This window comes from Monodelphis domestica, chromosome 1 (genome assembly GCF_027887165.1).
Source record: "Monodelphis domestica isolate mMonDom1 chromosome 1, mMonDom1.pri, whole genome shotgun sequence".
Taxonomy (NCBI): domain Eukaryota; kingdom Metazoa; phylum Chordata; class Mammalia; order Didelphimorphia; family Didelphidae; genus Monodelphis; species Monodelphis domestica.
In genome coordinates, this window is record NC_077227.1 from 450313369 (window position 1) to 450336329 (window position 22961).

The window sequence follows — 22961 nt, forward strand, 5'->3', positions numbered from 1 at the left end:
TATCATTTGAGTCCCATTATTTGTCCCATTTCCCCTTCTTTTCTTCTTTCCTTTCACCTTCGCTCCCTCCCTCCCTTCCTTCCTCCTTCCCTCTCTTCCTCTGTCCCTCCCTCCTTCTTTCCTTCCCTCCTCCTTTTCAGTTCCTTCTCTTCCCAGACTTCTGACTGCCTTGTTCTCCATAATTCCCTGGATTCCTCCCATATCACATGATGCAAGAAATATAAATACTATACCAAAATAGTGTTATTGGTTCTAGTGTAGGAATTTCTTGACCTTTAACATTCCTTTGGAAAATTCTTTTTTATTTTGTTTGCCTTTTCCCACCCCAACTTTGAGTACAATATTCAAAAGTTGTTTCCCATATTATACATTTGGGGTGGGAACAAAAGGTAGGCAGTTTCAAACCTGTAATTTCATTGTTGTAGAGGTTGGCTGTGGTACAGAAACTCCTCCACAAATGCAAATCAGCCACTTGTGCTCCTAGAAAGTAACCTGGGGCAGTGAGAGGCTAAATCACTTTCTTCCTGACTTAGTATTACCTTGTATCAGAGGTAAGATTTGAACTTGGTTCTTCTTGAATCCAGAGCTATTCTTCTTCATATATCTCTCTAATGCTGGAATGCTATATGAATTCTTTGAAATCTTCATCAACAAGTATTTATTCAGCATTTGCTATGTCCCAGGCAATTTGCTAAGTGCTAGAAGATACAAAAACAAAAGGGAAATGCCCCTGCCTTCAAGTTACTTACATTCTAAAAGGATAGACATTTACATAAGTATTAGATATATCTGGAAGAGACTAGGGAGCTCACCTCTCCAGCAGTCATTTTATAAATAGAGATGAGAAAACTAAACCTCAAGGAGGTAGATTAACTTCTCCAATATTGCACAAGTTTAATATAGTAATACTCTCATTGGAATTATTGCATAAAACCATATAGGTTGTTGTAAAGCATTTGATTGTTGTGCCTGATTCCATGAGTACTCATTTAAATGGCAAAGTGATTCAAATATACTCTGATCATGATGAGACTTGTATATTGTCAATACTTAAACCATTAAATGATAGTTTTCTTTTAAAACTTAATTAGAAAAAAATCATGAATACAGAGCCATAGATTATGAATTGTAATGTCTACCTCTTGTTCCAGTTTTCTATTCCCTTTTAAAGGCCTTAAGAAAAAATAAATACAAAAATAGAAAAGAAAAATGCAGTATAAAAGAGGAGAGTTAAATCTAAAAATTAGTAGTTGAAGAACTTTTCACTGACAAGTGTTAGGAACTCAAATTCATTTGTCCTCCTTCAACAGCTATTCAGGCATAAGCACTCTGAAAAAAATTATTGCCTAACCAAAATTCTCTCTGCTTCTGGCTCCTCCTTGAGATGATCTCTGAAGTTAAATAACTTTTTACTTTTAGAGGGAAGACAGACCTAACTGAGTAGAAAATGTTTTTTGGGGGAAAGGGAAATAATGTTTAGAAATTACCTTCAATCTGAATACTTATATCTTCACTGAATAGAATTTAAGTATGTACATAGGAAAATCAGAGTGCTTTATAAAATAGGAAGCAACTTAAGCATATTACCTATCCCCATAATACTTAAAATCTAAAACCTGTTGTTAGAAATTTCATTTGTAAGTGAACATCTATCACCTGTGCCTTGTTTTGATTTTTTTTTTTTGGTCCCTTAAAAATTTGTAAAAGCATCAAACTAAAAAGCTTTTGTACAAACAAAACCAATATAACTAAAATCAGAAGGGAAACAACAAATTGGGAAAAAATCTTCATAGAAACCTCTGACAAAGGTTTAATTACTCATATTTATAATGAGCTAAATCAATTGTACAAAAAATCAAGCCATTCTCCAATTGATAAATGGGCAAGGGAAATGGATAGGCAGTTCTCAGATAAAGAAATCAAAACTATTAACAAGCACATGAAGAAGTGTTCTACATCTCTTATAATCAGAGAGATGCAAATCAAAACAACTCTGAGGTATCACCTCACACCTAGCAGATTGGCTAACATTACAGCAAAGGAAAGTAATGAATGCTGGAGGGGATGTGGCAAAGTAGGGACATTAATTCATTGCTGGTGGAGCTGTGAACTGATCCAACCATTCTGGAGGGCAATTTGGAACTATGCCCAGAGGGTGCTAAAAGAATATCTACCCTTTGACCCAGCCATAGCACTGCTGGGTCTGTACCCCAAAGAGATAATGGACACAAAGACTTGTACAAAAATATTCATAGCTGCGCTCTTTGTGGTGGCCCAAAACTGGAAAATGAGGGGATGCCCATCAATTGGGGAATGGCTGAACAAACTGTGGTATATGTTGGTGATGGAGTACTATTGTGCTAAAAGGAATAATAAAGTGGAGAAGTTCCATGGAGACTGGAACAACCTCCAGGAAGTGATGCAGAGCGAGAGGAGCAGAACCAGGAGAACATTGTACACAGAGACTAATACACTGTGGTATAATCGAACGTAATGGACTTCTCCATTAGTGGCGGTGTAATGTCCCTGAACAACTTACAGGGATCCAGGAGAAAAAAACACCATTCATAAGCAAAGGATAAACTATGGGAGTGGAAACACCGAGAAAAAGCAACTGCCTGAATACAGAGGTTGAGGGGACATGACAGAGGATAGACTCTAAATGAACACTCTAATGCAAATACTATCAACAAAGCAATGGGTTCAAATCAAGAAAACATCTAATGCCCAGTGGACTTACGCGTCGGCTATGGGGGGTGGGGGGGGAGGAAAAGAAAATGATCTATGTCTTTAACGAATAATGCTTGGAAATGATCAAATAAAATATATTTTAAAAAAATAAATAAATAAAAGAAATGACTGAGAAAACATAGAAAAAAAAATTTGTAAAAGCCAGTATTTTTCTAAGAATGGGCAATCAGGAAATTAAAAAAAGAAAAAGAATAATCTCCTACTTTAACTCTGTGTGGAGGGAGGGGGACCTATAACTAGCTTAATTTTAAAAAAAGCAAAACACAAAACAGCATGGGGCATGCTGCAGACTGCTTACTTGAAAGGGCCATTCCATGAAAATATATGGCCCCTACTATCTTTCTGCTACTTTCTGTTGTAGGAAGATGGATTTCACCATTTAAAAGTCTTCTCTTGCAAATAATAAAGGGATTTAATGATTGAAGGAATGCATTTAAAGAAATATGATTTATTGGGAGCTAGGATATTAGAATTTAACATTTGGAAGCAGTCGGTAAACCAGTACTTGATGACATCTTCCACTTATCACAACAGGTATTTTCCATTGTTATGGTGCTAGAGAATTTTTTGAATTTTTTAAATTAAGGTATGTGAGCTAACAAGGTAATTCCATGGATTAGTTAGAAGACAAACTTGCTTAGCTGAAAATTAAATCTATTGATCCTCTCATGGTATACATGCCATCATAAATGCATTTGCATAAATCCATTTACTCTAACATGGCAAAATTGAGTTTCTCTTGAGAAATTACTCTTTGATCTGGCAGTTTTATATCTAGCAGCAAAATAAGAAAAAATAGCCCTGGTAACATAAATGGCATAGATTTTATGTGGGAGCAACGAGATACAAATATGTTTCAAATTTTTTATTGTTATATTTGAACTATAGTTTTAACTTTTATGTTGACTCTTCATGTTAATTGGTCCCAAATTATTTAATTCAAATGATCATTTACTAATACTGTTAAAACTTTAACTGGCATATATCAATGAAAATTAAATACTAAATAAAAAGCCCTCAACATTCATTCAGTGTACTTCTCTCTCTGCTCAAAAAATTCATGGATGGACATTTAAAAAGACTTATAGAGATTGTTGTGTATATCTTCAGTCCATAAACTAGAAATTCATTTCAGACTCAAGAAAGTGAACTACTTATCAGATATTCAAATTATTACTTGTATGTAATTAAAAATGTGTTACCAGTTAGGGTGTTTGGTCAACTGAAAAATGTTTATTACGTGATTGTGAGTTTTTGTGCTTTCTAGGTGTTTTTTAGCGCAGAATGATGAGGTCATTTTAGCTATGCTTTTTATTTCAAATTAGTATGATTTTACTATAGAAATTAGAATTATATATAACATTCAGAATTTTGCCTTCATTTTAAATGATTCAATACCGTCCTTTTGCATAGTCTAGTATTATAACTTTATCTTCTAATTCAGTTTATTAACATGTATTTATTAAGTGCTTACTATGAAGAAGGCATTGTTATAGTTACTGGAAATAGCTTCAAAGGTTCATTAAAGCTTATTTGATCAACATATATTTTCTATTTCCATTTCATTGATGATGTGAGTAATTTTCCAAACAACCTCTTACTAAAATGACAGTTACAATAATAAATAGTCCTCAAATAACACAATCTCTTAAGACCATTAAATTAATAGACTTTAATTTTGGGTAAATAGGATTGATTACAAACCCATGTTTGGAGTTCAGCAAAAGGCTATCTTCTTCAGATTATTATTTTGTTACTTCCTAAAGGTGCTTTGTGCTTAAATTTTATTAAAGAAAAATAATTGTCCTTTTATGAAATAGAAAAGGCCTATATTATCTTTAAATTGTATTTGTGGTAATTAAGGAATAGACCACAAATGTAAAACCTTCTTCTTTGAATATTATCTTGTGGGTATACTCTCTTACATTATTGCCACAGAAGTTGAAATATTTTCTGGCACTTTTTTATTCTAAATAAAAGGAGCCTGTGAGTTCCTTGGAACTCTTGTCATATCTATAACATCTTCAGCTTTCCTATGCATTGGATTATCTGTTATTATATTATGAAAAGCTATATATTATAATAGAAATTATTGTCCTATTTGATTTTCCTGTGTTGACCCAAAATCCTGTTCTGAGAGAATAAATAAATACAGTGATCATTTTCATTTATCCAATATGTAACTTTTTATTTATATAAAGTTTGCGTTAAAGTTTTGTGGAAACAAAATTGCAATTTTCAATTCCGTGATTGACCCTTTTAGTATGTGAGGAAATTGGGCTAGCTCATTTATTGATTTTTATTTCCTTCATCAGTTAGTATTTTGAGTAAACTGTAATGAATAAATCCTTGCTCTAGGTTTACCACAGAAAATATGTGCTATTTGCTTACAAAGAACTTAGAAGCTACCTACTAGTCATAGTGTAAAACAGCTGCCTAAATTGATAAGAAACCCTCTATCCTCAGCTCAATGTGTACTTTGTCCCAAAAATTCTTGAGAAATATTTTAATGGACAAATGAATGCCCTCAGAGCCAGCTCCTAAGTTGTGGTGGTGGGCTTATTAACATGAAAGAACAATTGGTATCCAAAATAAATCAGAGGAGATTTTGTTTAAACATATCTTGGAAAAGTTTCCGGTAAGTATTAGTATCTAAGAGCTATTGTGTATTTCAGGCAAGTTTTGTGGCTTCTGGGAACCGGACTGATATTTCCTTAGATGATCCCAACTTTTGGCAGAAATGGGCAAAGAAAGCAGAAATTGATATAGATGCTCTCAGTGGCAGAGTAAGTATTACTTTTAAAATGTTCTTCTTCTGAAAGTACAGTGCCATGGGATGATTAATTTTTTGGTGACTATAATCAGTTTTTATATAAATATTATGGAAAGTTTATTTCCATTTCTCCAGATAAAGTCCTACCTTAATGTGTTACCATGGTGTAGAAATAACCCTGACTTCTCAAAGACTATTCTAGCAAAGTATAACGTTTGGTTGGTAAACTGTTACAGCTTTTATTATGAACTTGGGAGAGGAATAATATGTCTGTTTTCCAAATTCTACTTCTGCTAAAGATTGGCATTATATTTTCTGGAATCAACATAAAATGTAGCTCTTGTCTTAGAAAGGATATTTTATTAACATTAACATTAACTCCTCCTAAGTGAAGAAACTATTAACAGTTCAGGTCAGCACTTTCTCTGCAATTTACAATTCTAAAGAGTTAACTTCAAGTGCTAAGAGCCTTAAGTGACTTGCCCAGAATTTACACAGCCATTATGTGCCAAAAGGCAGGACTTAAATTGTGATCTTCCTGGCTTTGAGACCACCTTTCACTTCACTGAAGACTCCCGTTTCATTAAGAAGCTATTTACTTACTTTTCTCGTTATTCTCTTGAAGATAATTCTTTGTGCTACTATTCAAATGTGCCATTAATGAAGTTGCCACAAACTATATAAAGAGAAATAAAATTAGCTTGATGAGTTGCTTTTGATTTGCCTGTCTTTCCTCCTTATTTTAAATTTACTATTAGAGTCAAGAGAGATAAAAGGGAAAAGATAGAATTGCATTTGTGGGACTCAAAGATTGCTGACCAGTTTTCATACTTGTCCAACAATTATATAAATCCAAGATGGGCTATATCTAACTTATAGGAGCTTATTGACACCAACCATTGGTCAAAAATAATTAATATGCACTATGAATAATTTAGCAATTCCTAAAATTTGAGTACTTATATAAAAAAATTTATTGTTGATATTATATTTGGATTTTCTTATATAGGAAAAGATATAAGGAATCTCAAATAATGTCTGTTTAATTTTATAGAACAGCTTAGTTATTGACACTCCAAGGATCAGAAAACAAACAAGACCTTTTAGTGCCACAAAAGATGAATTGGCTGAATTGTCTGAAGTTGAAAGTGAAGGAGATGATAAGCCCAAACTCCGTAGACCATGTGACCGTTCCAGTGGCTATGGAAGAACAGAATGCTTTCGAGTGGAGAAAAACCTGCTCGTTTATGGGTAAAATATTATTCTGTATATGTATGATTATTATATATTACATGCCACCAGTATTTTAGATGGAGTCAATACTGTGTTTTATGTATTTTAATATTTGAATGGTGAATTTATAATGTAATTTGAAAATATATACACAAATTATCAGTTAAGTACAGCTACCTAATTCAGTAATTCAAAGTAAAAATTTTATTGTCCAATTTTAAATGGTGTAAGAAATTATTCCATAAACCTGTATCAAGAAGAGAAAAAATTTTCCTAAGTACATTGTAACTAAACTTTAATATAATAAAATGACCAAATATTTGTATTTGTTTATAATTACAATTATTTGTTTATAATATTTAATTATAGTTTTATGGTCATTTTATATTTGTGAGATCTAATTATAAATTAGACTTTAACAATATATTACTATGTCTTTGGATCAGGTGGGGTCGATGGAGAGAGATTCTAGCTCATGGTCGATTTAAAAGACAACTAAACGAACATGATGTGGAAATCATTTGCCGAGCCCTTTTAGCATATTGCCTTGTTCACTACCGAGGAGATGAGAAGATTAAGGGTTTCATATGGGATCTCATTACCCCTACGGAAGATGGGCAAACAAGAGAATTGCAAAATCATCTAGGTAAAGATGTCTTTTTAACATGACAAGCTAAACAAAACCAGTTTGAAAAATAGAAGTTATCCTTACTGAGTATGTTTTACATAATTAACCACTGTCAACCCCTGACTTGTAAGAAAGAAGTCAGGTCCCCCAACTCAAAATAAATAAACCAGAAGAGTCTGAACTCCCAATTCAAACCAGAGGAGTTGGAGTCTAAGGTAGATCTCTGACTCAGAATAAATAAACCAGAGGAGTTTGTAATATGGACAGGACCCAGGGGTGTGAGTATCAAGACACCACAAGCACAAGAGTGCCCAATACTCATTTCAACAAAGGATATTTTAAAGCTAAAATCCCACAGGATTTTAGGAAAGGAGAGAGGAAAGAAAAGTACACAAAGCCAATAGCAGGGTAAATGGCATCATGAATTAAGTCCAGAAATGATTGGTTATACAACTGAGACACAGGAAACACCATAATTATTTGGAAATCTAGTAAAGGAGGCTAGCAAAATACCCCCTCTTTTCCCATGGGACTAAGAAGAACATTGGTGGAGTAAAAGTGTGAGATAGCTGCCCAGATGTTTAAACTTTTTTATTTGCTAATCAGACATCCTTGAAGGAGAGCTTGGTAGCTAAAGCTATCAGCCCCAGATCCCTCTCTCCCATAGTTCTTGAGGCAAGAATAGATCAGTGATTAGCAAGTTCAGTTTCATACCACTGTCATTTACTATACTCATATTTATCTCTGTACTTCTATTTCTACATATTTTGAGAATTTGCATGTTAATATAAGTAACTGGTCATATAAATAAGTTCAATAAGTTCACTTTTTGAAAAGTACATTTGTTTTCAAATAAGATAATTAGAAATCTGCCTTTCTAATCACAATGTTAGCAGTGTTGTACATTTTTAAATTTTGCCACTATTTTATGTTTGTAAACTGTTAATAAGAAAAATTAAGACTTTTAGTTGTAGCAGAGTACTCATAATTTCTTCATATTTTGAGTATATGTAATAATAAGTAAAATTATATGAGAAACGTCATAAGTTATTATAATGAATTATAAGAGCAAAACATTGCAATTTATACATATCAAAAATAGGAACAGATTTTCTGTACTACCTAAAATAAATATTTCAAACTCGTCTGTGAGGACTCCCATGAAGTTTTCAAATGTTAAGTAAAGATGATATTACTGTTTTCCCCTATAATTACAATACATATAGAAATAATAATGTCCCCATGTCTATTCTGTACTAATTTTTACCTATATTAGATGGTAAGTCTCGAGTTCAGAGAATATGATTTTTATAAAATTTTGTATTCATAGTATATATAAAGTACTCTCATAGTCCATAGTATTGTCATATCATAAGCTTTAATAAAGATTGATTGAGTAAATGAATCTCTGGAGAGCTAACAATCCTTAGTTGTTGATATAGCTGAAAGTTTTCAACTTAAATTATATTTTAAAATATATCTATAACTTTTTATCCAAAATAACTACTAATATAAAATTAACTTAATTATTCAGCAGCTAATTATTCAATCTCAGTACTATTCCGTCCTTTTTCTAATCCATTTGGCCATCTGCAGTACCTTATTTTCTTGCTACTTTACTTTAGCACCCCTACTAGGATATTAATTTATTTATCTAAGATTACTTTGACCCCATGTATTATGGTTTCATCTGTCCAGCTACCTGCCTAGCTGTGGTTAGGAAAGATACATCACTAGAAATATGGCTGCCAGGTGATGGAAATTTTTTATTTAGCAACTGTTAAAGACCATCAGCAAAGATATAGAAAAACTTGCTATCTGTTTACATGGAGGGACCACCTATTTTGATGAATTCATGGATCCTTAACATATTCAATGAATGTAAATAAGCACATTGGAACATCAGCAGTGCTTATGTCCTATGAATAATAAGTAATCATTGGTAGCCAATGATCTTGGACAAGTTTCTAAATCTGTTATTTCAGTTTTCACATCTAGAAGATAGTAATGTTATTTGCACTATTTCTCTGGTACAGTGTCTTTAAGGATCAAATGAGTGTGTGACAGTACTTAAAAACTTTATATTTCTAAACAGTGTCATTTGAGAATTAAAAAATCCTTTAGTAAGACCAGATAAAATTGCTGATAATGTTCAAGGAAATTAATAACTTCAGTATATCAGATATTTAATCTGAAGCCCAGAGAATTAATATGCACAATAAAAATATTTCAAATGTAGGCTTTTATTTAAGTTTATCTACCCACAGTAATATTTTATTGAAAGGGTCAAATACTATAATTTCTGTATAATTTCAAATTTGTACCAGTCTAGGAAGTATCATAAAGCTTCCTCAGAGGGGAGAGAGAGAAGCTTTAAGGTAGGAAGATAGAGAAAGGATAGAAGTTTTAGATACCACGAGGGGAATGATGGAGTCAAAGTAGAGATATGAAGTGGCAGGAATGAGTCTTTATTGATTACCAATAAGCCACAGCCAAGCTCTGATCAAAGGACTCTTCCAAAGGCTTTTACCAGTCCAGAGATCCAGATTCAATACCACACAGGTCAGAGAGATGATAGAGAAAGATTAAAGATGGAGCCTGGCCCAAGGCTCCAGCAAGGACAGCCATCAGTGCGAGCTGGAAGGGAACAAGAGCAGAAGAGAGAAAAGTGGAGCTGGCTGGGCCCTATTTAATCTCTTTGATATGCAAATATACACAGTACATAGGGATGATCATCATTGGTTAATGACAAGGTATAGGTGTGGTTTCTCTTAATCAGGTGAGCACAAAGAAACCTGTGTTCCCACCTAACCTGGGGGAAACTGGGGTCAAGGGTCAGAGGCTTTCCCAGCCACATGCAATACTGAGCATGCTCAAGACTGAGCATGCTCTCTTCTAAGGCAATCTATACATACCACTGTTTCCCTTGCCCATAGCTAGGGGTGGACTGCTACATATCAGACTAAGTTCTAAGAATTATCTCAAGTTCTTGAAGAATCTTATACATTTTACAGTCTTCAAATATTATTTGGAATTTTTAAGTTGAGGAATTTCAATAAACTTATCATTTACTCCACATTTCTTTCTCATCTTAAATAGGTCTGTCAGCTCCTGTCCCCAGGGGCCGAAAAGGGAAGAAAGTGAAAACTCAAGCAAGCACGTTTGATATCCATAAAGCAGAATGGCTTCGAAAATATAATCCTGAGCATCTGCTACAAGATGAAGGCTATAAAAAACACATAAAACATCATTGTAATAAGTAGGTAGTATTCTGTTTGAAACACATTTTTTAAAATCCACTTTTTCTGACTTTACAAAGTATCCCATAAAAATACTAGTCCATAGTGAAGATGCAACATGGCTTAGTTAAAAAATTGGACTTGACCTGAGTTCTTTTCTAATTATACCAATGTTCCATCAGGAAAGTACTGTACCTCTCTATATCTCTTATTTCTTCCATCCTTTAATTGGAGTATATATTCAGTACCCCTATTTTACTTTATAATCTTAAGGATTAAATAATGACATTCCTGAACATTATACTTGATATGGTATAGATGTTACTAGTTATTTTATTCTTAATCTTATCATGAAAAGCTCACAGGCCTCCTTAATTTTTATACAGATAACTCTTCTTTTTCATTACAATAGAACTTTTCAGAAATGTACCTAATTGGAACCTAAGTAATATTGATATTTCTACATTTTTTTATTTTTTAGGGTTTTACTTCGAGTGAGGATGCTGTATTATTTAAAACAAGAAGTTATTGGTAATGAGTTCCAGAAAGTATTTGATGGAGTTGAAGCAAGGTAAATTAAATAAAACTTTCATATTGATTTTTCATTTATGTAGATAGATGTGATTTTGAAATTTTTCATATTATGAAAATAGAAGATGACATGAAAATTTCAGCATAAATGTCTCTTGCTGAAATGTATTGATAATATATTTAGAATTCTATTAAGTCAAAAAGGATCAAAATTCACCACATTTACAGAATTTTTTGTTGTCTTGTCTCATAGGCTGTGTAGAAATAGGCAGGTACTCAACAGAGAATCCTTTAATTAATATGAAAATAGATGCTAATGAAGATATGGCATCAGTTACAAAGTAAATCATTTGATTAGTATTAGTCAAAATAGATTCAATCTATCAATCTTGAGAACTATCCTTCCATATAAACTGTGGTTTGAATATTTCTTTCCTCACCCATATTTCTTTACTCTCCCTCTGTCTCTCTGCCTCTCTCTCTCCTTCTCTCTGTCTATCTGTCTCTCTCTCCCCTCCATCATCATCAATAGGAATCCTTAGGCTAACCAACATTGAAAAACATATGATACTGCCATGCCTCAGCACTTGATAAATATTGCCAAATTAGCTTGAACAAAATTCCCTTTGTGTTGTTTTTTTATTTGCTGTTTTCTTTGGTGCAATCTTTATCTAATGACCGATTTATCTTAATTGTATAACTTCCAATCAAGTTACTTAAACCCTGAGCCTCAGTTTCCTTGTCTATTAAATTAAGATCTTAGACTAGATAACTTTAAAGATCTCTTATAGCTTTAAAGCGATATTTCTGTTTTTCAAACATGTCCCTGCTGTTACATTTGTTAGTAAGTACAGACGCACTTCACATAAATTTACCATAAATTTTATTGCCAGACATCTGTTCTTTTTAGATCAAGGATGGGTACTATAGATACAGTTTTTTTCTGGATCAAGGGTTGCTACTACATTATATTGAATGAAGCATCTAGATGGCATAATGGATAGAGTGCTGGATTCAGTCATGAAGATTTAAATCCAGTTCTGCCTCTGATACTAGCTGGGTGGCCCTGGGCAAGTCACTTAAACTATATTATGAAGAAACCACAGTTTCTTCATTTATAAAATGTGCCTCATAACTACACCTATTTCAAAAGGTTATTGTAAGGAGGATATATACATGGAAAGAACTTTGCATATCTTAAAAAAGCACTGTGTAAGTGTTAGCTATTATTATTGCATCCAGGAAGTGTTATATTTTTTAAGAATTATTTTTTTAAAAAACAATTCAAAAAGCACATTAAAATCACTTAACAAATATGACATAATGCTCTCACCATTTTAGATCACTATTGAAAAAAGACTTTAAATATTTTTCAGGAATTATTGCTCTTACTAGTCATAGTCTTATTATATTACCAACCCTCTAATTGCTATGTAAGTACCTTCTTCCTCTGACTTGTAATCAATTTTATTATTGTAATAATGATTATGTTTTAGTGACATTGATGTTTGGGTCCCTGAGCCAGACCATTCTGAAGTCCCTGCTGAGTGGTGGGATCTTGATGCTGATAAATCTCTCCTTATTGGTGTTTTTAAACATGGTAAGTAAAAGGACAGAGTGGTATGGGTATTTTCTTTATATAATGAAATACAAATAGTCTTTAATATGTTATTTTATTTACAGTATTTCTTTGATTACAGCTATATAATTTTCTTTTTTTAGAAATTTTTATTTAGTCAATTTAGAATATTATTCCTTGGTTACAAGATATAGTTAGAGATTTTTAAAGAAAATAGCGAAAAACTTTGTTCCTCAGCCAGTCTCCTACCTTGTACTCAAAAACACAAGACATTTTTTATGCTTTTATCTTCCAGCCCCATCTCCTGGGGTAATCTTTTAAGCTCTAGGCTATAATAAAAAGATGATCTGTGGGGAACTATTTCTGGTTGTGGTAACTGAAATGTACTCTGGCTGTGAGTAGAGAGCTGCTAAGAGGGACACCTGAGACTGCTTAATTATAATGGAGATAGATGAGAGATGCTGCTAGAGAGATAGATACTGCTAGAGGGGTGCTCTGGAGCTGCCTGTTGATCAGTATTGGCTAATAAGTCAAGATGTTCCCTACCCTTTTCCTCCCTTCACCTCCCAGGTTTCACCCAGCCCTTTTGCCTCCCTTTTCCTCCCCCAGTCTTAGTCAGCCACCTTCTATGTAACTCAATGGTGAACTGTGAGATTTAGAGAAGATGCTCTTGTTCTCTTTCTCAGGTAAGGAAGTTTATTGGAAAGATAGGACAGGATGGGAATTTAGGTAAGAGGGATGAGGGTTTCCCTAATCTATAATGACGGATAGGAGGAGTTATGGAAAGTGTCAGTTTAGTCACAGTTGTGACTCAGAGACAGCCAGAGAGATAGAGGACAAGTATTTTTCTTCTTTTCTTCTTTATGAGAATCTCTGCTTGAGTAATTCAAGTCCAGACTGTCAAAAAGCCTAGGTCTCCCTCTCAGTCTAGGTCAGGTAAAACCAGTCTCTCTTGGTCAGGAAAACCCCAAAGAGAAGAAGTTTCTCTCCTGGTCAGTAAACCCAGAGCCAGTGAAGTCCCAGTTTTTCTCCTCTCTCTCTGGCCAGGCTCCCCCAACTGCCTCTTCCTGGGAACATTCTGTTTGGAATCTCCACCTTGATTGACACACAGATCCTTCACCTTGGTCTGCATACCTGGCTTGTCCTGCAAATCCTCTCTTTCTTCAAGCCTCTTCCACAAGGCTTTGGTTGAGCCCTTTTCTTAGGGGTTTCTTATATTTATGAAATGTATGTGATTTGTTTACCATAGAGTTCTGTTTAATTTACTTACATTTTAAACAAATTTATAATTTGAGTGTATGAGTATTTAATTTATATTTGTTTAAGATAATTTAGATCATTTCTATGAAAAATTGGATATGTCAGACTTAAAAACAACCACATGACTAAAACTCTAGGAATTTGTATTGGTCAAGATCAGGAATTTAACTCTCTATTAACATTCTATCCTTTCTATACTGTCTCCTTTGGTGTTCTCATCCTATCTCTCAGCTTTGATTAATTTCCATTCAAATGACTTTGAGACCCTACATGTTCTCAACTCTTCTATTCCTACATTTCTATTCTTACTATAAGTTTCTTCCTCAATGTTTCAATTTTTCAAAATCAACATGTAGAAAACTGAATATAACAGCTTTCAAGAAAATTCTGTTCTATTCTCCACTATGGAGTGTTACTGTAGTCTTAAGAACAATTACTTTAGTCAGGAGACCTGACATCAAGACCCCTCTGTATAACTTCATAATTTATGACCCAAGGAAAATTACAATCCTTCTTAATCTTATTTTTCTCATATGCAAAATAGAGCCAATAATGCTTTCTCTCTGTCTCATTATGGTGTGAGGAAAGAGCTTTGTAAATTCTAAAGGCTTAAGTTTGAACTATTCCTCATTTCCTTGAATGGTGCCACCATTCTCAAAGGGCTCTGGGTTTGAAACTTCAGTGTGATTGATCTTTGATTTTTGTCTCTATCATCCCTCATATCTAATAAGATATTAAGCCCTATCTTGATTCTGTCTGATCCATTTCTTAACTTTTTCCACTGCCACCAACCTACTTCATCTTTTTAACTACTTCACAAGACCATTAAAAATGCCACCCTTAAAGCATTATATAAACCTGAATTATTTTTCTATACTTATTATTATTCCTTCCCCAGAATACTGTAATACATGCCTTTCAGTGTTTACCTCTCTTTCATTTCCTTTCAAAGCGATCCTGATATTACACAATCTTAATTAGATATCTACCTACTGAATAGGCTGCATGCAAAACAATACCCACAAACATCTTATCCCAGCTTTTCCGGTCTTTGGTTTCATTTCTCCCCATCTTGTAGTAATGTACATTCCAAACTATGCTATTCTATCTATTCTTGAGACCATGTTTTTGTTCATGCTTAATACCTGGAGTTCCTTCCCTCCCCTTCTTGAGCATTCTTCAAGAATGAACTCAGAATTTTTCCCTTCCATGAAATCTTTCTTGGCCCAGCTCAGCTGGAAGTTATTTCACCCTTCATGAATTTCATAGCACTGTATAATTCTCCTATTTTTATTTTTTAGATTAATTTTAAATTTAAATTAATTTTAGATATTCTTATCTTTGCTTTTTCTGGCTTATTAAGTTGTTTGAGGTTTGAGACTGTTATTTGTAAATAAAAATTTCTTTTGAATTTGAATTGTTATTTTCTGTGATAAAATTCACCAAATCACAGGATCTCAGATGGAAGGAAACTTAAACCATCTCAGCCAGTTCTAACTTGAATGAAAATTCATTCTACACTATACCCCAAAAGTAGTCATTGAGCTATTATTGCTTGACTACCTACAACAAGGAGGATTCTACTACTCCCTGAAGCAAGCAATTCATTCTACATTTTGATAGCTTGAATTTTTAGGAAGTTTTTTCTTACATCTAACCTAAATTTGCTTCTTTGCAGCTGTCACCTACTTGTATCCTCTGGGTCCAGCCAGAATAAGTTAGATTATTTGTTGACAACCCTATGTATATTTTAATATAGTTATATTCCCCACTGGTTTTCTCTTTTTCAGGCTAAAGATTCCAAGTTTTTTTCAATAATCTTGTATCATGAAATTGAAATCCTTGGCCTTCACAGGTACCTTCATTGTGGAAGCATCCACCTTATTATATCCATCTTATTATCCTGAAAATACAGTGCCCAGAGTTGAACACCATTATTCATCTTATTGTTTACTCTACTTTTTAAAAGATAATATTACTAAGATGGGTTAGGAAGTTATTCACATTTTCTTTTTGGAACAGAAGGAAATAGCAAAATATCCAGATCATTGAAGAAAATCCTCTCTGTTGCTACTGAATCCTGTCTTTGCTTCCTACTTAGGATCTAATCCAATAGTATCCATGGCCTCTGCCTCTGCCTTCATTGGACTTTACCCTCATTCTCCCCACCATGTTGACGCCTGTAGTGATCCAAGTCATCTAGAGTACAGGTTCTTCCATTAGAATGGAATCTCGTTTGAGTCAGGAATGGTTATCATTTTTTCATTGTAGCTTCTGGATCTAGCCCAGTATGAAGCATATATCTGATATTTGATAAATTCTTAATGAATTTAATCTAGCAAGAATTTTTAATGTGTCTGCTCCGTTCACGTGGGCACAAAGAATATAAAAATAATATAGAAAAGTCTTGCTTTCAAGGAGTTAACGTTCTTTTGGCAGGGGTAAAAGGCAGAAAGGACAGAGATAAAGGTGTGTAACCTAAGTATATGTGTGATTATTTGAAATCAGAGTCAAAAACTAACAACAATCAGGAAAGTCTACAGTGGAAGTTAGTCTATAAGCTGAAGCTGGAAAGAAGCCGGAGATCCCAAGAAGCAAAAGTGAGCCAGGGATTATGATACAAAGGCATGGAGACTGGAGCATGATGTTCTTTGTTGAAGGAATAGGAAGTAAGGCATTAAACGGGAACACAGAATTCATAAGGAGTAATTACATAAATTGAGCCAAGAAAGGCAGACTAGAGTCACATTGTGAAAGACTTTAAATACCTTGTTGAAAATTTGTATTTTATCCTAGAAACAGAAGAGGTCCCTTGAGGGTTTTGGAACTGTGTAATGACATGATTAGACTGGCACACTTTAATCTAACCTGTCCCTTTTGAATTATACATGCCCTTTTAAGTATTGGCTTCATTCCACCAAGTCTCAGTGATAATTCTGGTGTTAAGTTTGCTTCCTTGCTTTGAGAACTTTATTTTTATAGCATTATAGATCTAGGACTGGACATAATGTCAAGGACCACCAAAACCAGCTCCTGCATTTTACAGCTGAAAAAAGAAATTTGATGCCCAAGATAAATTAAAGTCAACCACTTGAATGTTACTTATACTTTGTAAAAGTTGTATAGCCATCAGAGAATAGGATTTTTATTTTTGGCTTTTTGCTTTTGTTTTCTGTAAATTTATGGGTATTTCTATTTTTTCCTTATTGTAATTTGCTCTTGATGGTATCTAGTTTAGTGATCATGCATGGGAAATTTTCTTCTTCTCCCTTTTCAATTTAAAGCCCTTTTGATTTGATCTGCAAAATTCCAGGCAACTGAATTCTTTTTAATTTTTTTTAAATTCTGAACTTAAATACCAAGTAAAATGAGCATTTCTATATACACAAGAGATCTAATAAAATTATACATAGAATTGCAAGTCTCAACACACAACTTGTTTTTCTAAATGTATAATTAGTTTACCTTGTGACCTTCAAAGCCATTCTGCTTCTTTGTGATTAGTTCTGGCCTACCTTTTGTTCTTTTCTTTGCATTTTTAAAAAATGCTTCAATGACCCTGCTTTTGGGGACAAATCTATCCTTACTGCCTCTATCCCAAGAACCCTATCTTCCAAATTGAAAAGAAGGAAAAATCCTTTACCAAATATGCAGTCAAGAAAAACAAATACCTACACTGGTCATGCTTAAAAATATTTTATTCTGTATCTTGAGTATATCACATCTTTGTCAGAATATATGTAGCAGCCTTATCAAAATTCTGGAACCATGGTTAATCATTCCATTGATTAGAGTTCTTAAATTTAAGTTATTTGTCTTTACATTGTTGTTACTATGTAAAGTGTTCTGGTTCTGGTCACTTTACTTTGCATCAGATCATACCACTCTTTCTCTAAAGTTTTACTTTCATTATTTCTTACAGTGCATTAATATTTCTGTTATATTCCTATACCATACTCTGTTCATCCATTTCCCAGTTGATGGGCTCTCTCCATAGTTTAAAATTATTTGCTTTAATAAAAAGAGATGCTATTAATATTTCTGAATTTGTATCCTTTTCTTTTTTCTTAGGAAAATATGTTCTTCTGGCTAGGAACCCATCATTCCTATTTGAAACCTGGGTATATAAAGACAAATGTTATTCACATATATCCTTTTCTTGAGCTATTTATTTTTCTTATCTGACTATTTCTGAAGTGCTTATTTTTGATAACCAGCAATAATGGAAACATCACTTGCCCCCAACATTGTCAGAAATAACTATAATTCTTAGCAGTACTTTTTTAATCCCTCTCAAACTATTATTTATACCTACAAGAATCCCCTAAAATGAATAGCAATCATCATATTTGGCCAAATACTCATTTAAGGTGATTTGAATCTACCAAGTCCAAGATAATAGAAAAGTCTTTTGTTGTCATCAGGGAGGCAAATTATCTGCCTTAGTCCTCCCTCAATAGAATCATCAGCTAACACTTTCATCTCTTCTTCCTCTAACCCTTAGAACATGCTTGCTCAGCCTGCCTACATAAAAATTTATAAGATTATTCCTTGGAGGGCAAGTGTCTGAGTCCCAAGAGTAACCAGTTGCCTTCTATTATCTCATGTTCAGTACTACTTCCCTTCCTCTTTTTGTGTCAGGTCCATTCACCATTTAACTTCTCGGCAGTTCAAGAATCCCTTCTCCATTTGTAGATCCTTTTCTTTGTGGTTGCAGAAAGCCTTTCTCTGCAACTTTTAAAGGATACAATTCTCCCTTATAATCTAGAGTATGAAGTGTTCTTCAACCTCCTTCACCTTCTCTTCAAGGGGACCCTAGCCTACACTTGGAACACAGGCAAATATTGTGCAGTCTATGCAAGCAGCTGTAAAATATTCCTTACTCTCCATATTTTCTATAACATGATCCTCAAAAGATCTTTACATTTCCTTTTTTAAAATGTATTTAATTAATTAATTTAGAGTATTTTTCCATGGTTACAAGATTCTTGTTCTTTCCCTCCCCTACCCCCACCTCCCTCCCATAGCCAGTGCACAATTCCACTGGGTTTTACATGTGTCATTGATCAAGAACTATTTCCATATTATTGATATTTGCACTAGGGTGATCATTTAGAGTCTACATCCCCAATCATATCCCCACTGAATCATGTGATCAAGCAGTTGTTTTTCTTCTGTTTCTCTTCCCACAGTTCTTCCTCTGAATGTGGATAGTGTTCTTTCTCATAGGTCTCTCAGAATTGTCCTGGATCATCGCACTGCTGCTAGTAGAGAAATCCATTACATTCAATTGTACCACAGTGTATCAGTCTCTGTGTATAATGTTCTCCTGGCTCTGCTCCTTTCACTTTGCATCAATTCCTGGAGGTCGTTCCAGCCCGCATCTTTACGTTTCCTTTTAACCTTGCTTTGTCCCTACCTTTCAATCTTCTTAGAGTGTAATTGAATCAACATGTATTTATTAAGCATGTGCTAAATGCTGAAAATGGAAATATAATTAATGAAACCTTCCCTCTTTGCAGGTGTTTACATTCTAGTGGGGAAGCTATATACACACATACAGATAAGAGCATGTTTTACTTTATTTTATTTTTTTTACCCACATGTATTCATATATTTATATGTATAGGAATATATGTATAGAATAAACTACAGAAACAAATAAAAATTGTTTAAAACACAAGGTTATTTAAAAAGGAAGACTGTTTGGGGATAAAGAAAGGTTTCATGGCGTAGATGATGCTTGAGCTACATTTTAAAGGAAGAAAGGGATTCTATGAAGCAATGAAAAGTAAAGAGAGAGTGCAATTCAGGAATAGGAAATGACCAGAGCAAAGGCAAGAGATAGGAGATTCAGTGTCATATGAAAGGAGCAGTAAAAGTAAGTTTGGCTGGATCACAGAATGTGGAAAGAAGATCTAATGTCCAGTTAGGCTAAAAAGATTGGATGAAACTAGATTTATAACATGCTTTAAAAGCTATGCAGAGAAATTTTATATTTTATCCTAGAAGCAAAATTGGAGTTGATTGAGTAGGATGTCACATGGCTTGATGTGCATTTATTTTTCCTAAATGTACATTTAACAAACATTAGTTTTCCATCAGTGTATAGAATGGACCAAAGTTGGTGAGAGATTTGAGACTAAGAAGCCAGTCTGGAGGCTGTTGCAACAATCCAAACAAGAGGTGATGAGGTCCTGAACTTGGGTATTGTGGTAGAGGCATGGAGAGAGAGAGGACTTGTAAGCCAAGATGCAAGAAATAAGCTGGGGACCTAACCTGCCTGTCAATCAAGAGGAAGGTTCCAAATGGAATGTTCCCAGGAGTGGCAGTTGGGGGTTTCTGGCCACAGAAAGGAGAAGCAGAAACTTGGCTTTTGAGTTGATTGTTTCTTTGAGAGTTAAGCTGGCCAGGAAAGTAAGACAGTAAATATGTTCAAACAAGTGGTTTTTGGTGTGGTGGTTTTGGCAGCCATTGCCTGCTTTTGGGTTTACCATATTCTATATAGCAGGATAACCCATATGGTATTGGATACTATAAAGTATATTAGCACTGTCACACTGACTGTTTTACAAATGCCATTTCAACATGAATTGGTTCTCTGGCAAGTCCTGGCAGAAGTATATGTAATTTTTATGGCTATGTTGCAGACTCTATCCCAAGTAAAGAAAGTATTTAGATTCATGGTTCCCCTTAAGGCAGAGAAGATTATGGCCATTGACAACAACTTAGACAAAATGATTAAGGCAGTATTTGAACAACTGATCAAGAAAAAAGGTCTAGATCTAGTTATGGGCAAGGACAATGGGCAAACCAAGAATGCACCTCAGGAAACTGAAGGTGGCAGTGAAAATGAAAACCAGGCTGCTAGTGCCCCTGAGAAAATCTGTCCACTGAAGGAAGTCACCAAGCTAACCACTAATGCTAGTGTGATTCACACAAAATCCCTTAGACAATTCACTCCTCATGAACTTGAGTCCATTAAATGCTGTTTTCCAAAATTTGTGCACAATCCTTTTAAATCCCACAAGGAGCTTAAACGGGCATTCAGGATCTTTGATCCGAACTTCGATGATGTAGAATTTCTGGTAACAGAACTGTTCAACCCCCATGAACAAAGGCAATTTTTGGAAAAAAACTAGGTCTGAGAGCAATTTGACCAGCTGACCTACAGTAGAACAAAGAGGGGATATGGACTTTGCAAATCCCACCTGCATGTCCTATCTAAAAAGGTGCAGGGAGGACTTTCTGCAAGGAATTAAGCAATGCTGTTCTAAACCAAGTTCATGGGCCAAATTTGACAAGGTCAGGCAGGATAAAGGGGAACATCCTGACATATACATAGACCATCTGTCAGAAATGGCAGAGTCAATCTTAGGTTTAGAAGATAGTGAAGAGACAGCTGGCCACATTTGTAGATAATTTCTGAGGGGGGATGCACACCCAATTTGAGAATATTCTTCAAGAACTATTTCCCTAAATATGACTCAGTTTCCCTAATTGAATTGAGAGAGGCTTCAGGTTACCTATGTGAAAACAATTCAGATCAGAGTAAGGAAGTTCAAGATCTGAAAGATAAGTTAGAGAGGACTGAAAAGGATTTGAAACAAAAGGAAATTGAGGAAATAAAAAATCTTAACAGTTAGGACATACACAAAACCTGTTTCCCAGAAACCTAGTTACCAGGCAAGATCAGTGCAAAAAGAGACTAGGGAGTGTTTCTTTTGTCACCTTAAAGGACACTTGATTAGAAACTGTTTCTTGAAATAGAAACATGAGAGAACTAACAGAGACAAACATAATGCAGAAACTTAGGTACAAGAAATCCACTTGCTATTCACACGGCAAGTTAAAGTCCTCACAGCAAGCTCCTGATTTGAGTGAGATGAAAAATGCTATAAAAACTGGAACAAAGCCAAAGTATTCAGTATAGTAACTAAAAAGGAAAAGTCTATGAAGGAAATCAGATCATTCCTAGAAAACTTTTTTCCAGTTTAGAGTAGATAATGGGATTGTATTATGCAAAAGAAAAAGAAAGAAAAGAGTCACAAGAACTAAAGAAAAAGTCTGTGACTGGTACAAAGACACATAATTTCAATTCCCTAAAGGTTACTGTTGATAAAGATGACAAGGCTCTAAAAACATTCACAAATGATATCCCACCAAACTTAGTTAATTCTGTAAATAGCTTTGTGGCAGAGGTACCCTTTATAAATACATCTAGTTTTAATCCAGAAGCTAGTACTTTCCATCCAGCAATGAGTGTTATAGATAAGAAAAAACTAACTGATAATGAAGCTGACATTGCTTTTGAACACAAAGATGATCATATTCAAAGTATTGGAGGTGACATTTCAGTTACATTTGAATCTGTGCATAGAATGGCAGGCTTAGTAACAACCAAGGATTCAGTTAGTGCCAACATTCTATGGGGCAAAGGGGTATCTGGCCAAAGCGAAGGTTCATGTTCCATTGTAGACTTCAGTGGGAATGAATTAAGTCAAAAGGAATTAACTGAGTTACATATGCAGCTGGCAGAGGGTAGCAAAGACAGGAGTACTAATTCGGTGGCAATAAATTATTTAGCTACACACAGGCCAGAACCATGTGTATGGATTAAAATGGGAAAGAAAAACTACAAGGCTCTCTTAGATACTGGCCCTTCAAAATCTATCCTAAAGATATGTCCAGGGGATACTGACATAGGGAGTATGATTTCTGTATCTGGAGCAAAGGGACAAATACAACAGGCCCCTGAGCTCAAGAGCACTATGGTTAAATAGGTCCTGTGAATCTGAAAATTTCTCAGACTTGTGAATCTTAAAATTTCTCAGACTCTACCTTAGAACATTTAGTTAGGGCCATTCCCCATTTTAAAACAATGAAGGGACTTTAGTCAGGAATGTGGGAACTCTAACATTACTCCAACCATACTTAGGCATACTTTAGGGTAAGATAAATGTGTAA

At 34.4% G+C, this 22961-nt stretch overlaps 1 protein-coding gene across 27 annotated transcripts in view; it reads left to right on the forward strand.

Moving 5' to 3' along the window:
• Window positions 1-22961, forward strand: part of CHD9 (chromodomain helicase DNA binding protein 9) — a 301099-nt gene that overhangs the window by 236944 nt on the left and 41194 nt on the right. For all 27 annotated transcript variants that reach the window (XM_056812307.1, XM_056812296.1, XM_056812293.1 and 24 more), the window contains 6 exons: window positions 5427-5537; window positions 6579-6775; window positions 7204-7403; window positions 10485-10644; window positions 11106-11195; window positions 12652-12755. In XM_056812307.1, coding sequence (XP_056668285.1) covers window positions 5427-5537; window positions 6579-6775; window positions 7204-7403; window positions 10485-10644; window positions 11106-11195; window positions 12652-12755 — 862 coding nt within the window. The remainder of the gene's footprint in view (window positions 1-5426; window positions 5538-6578; window positions 6776-7203; window positions 7404-10484; window positions 10645-11105; window positions 11196-12651; window positions 12756-22961) is intronic.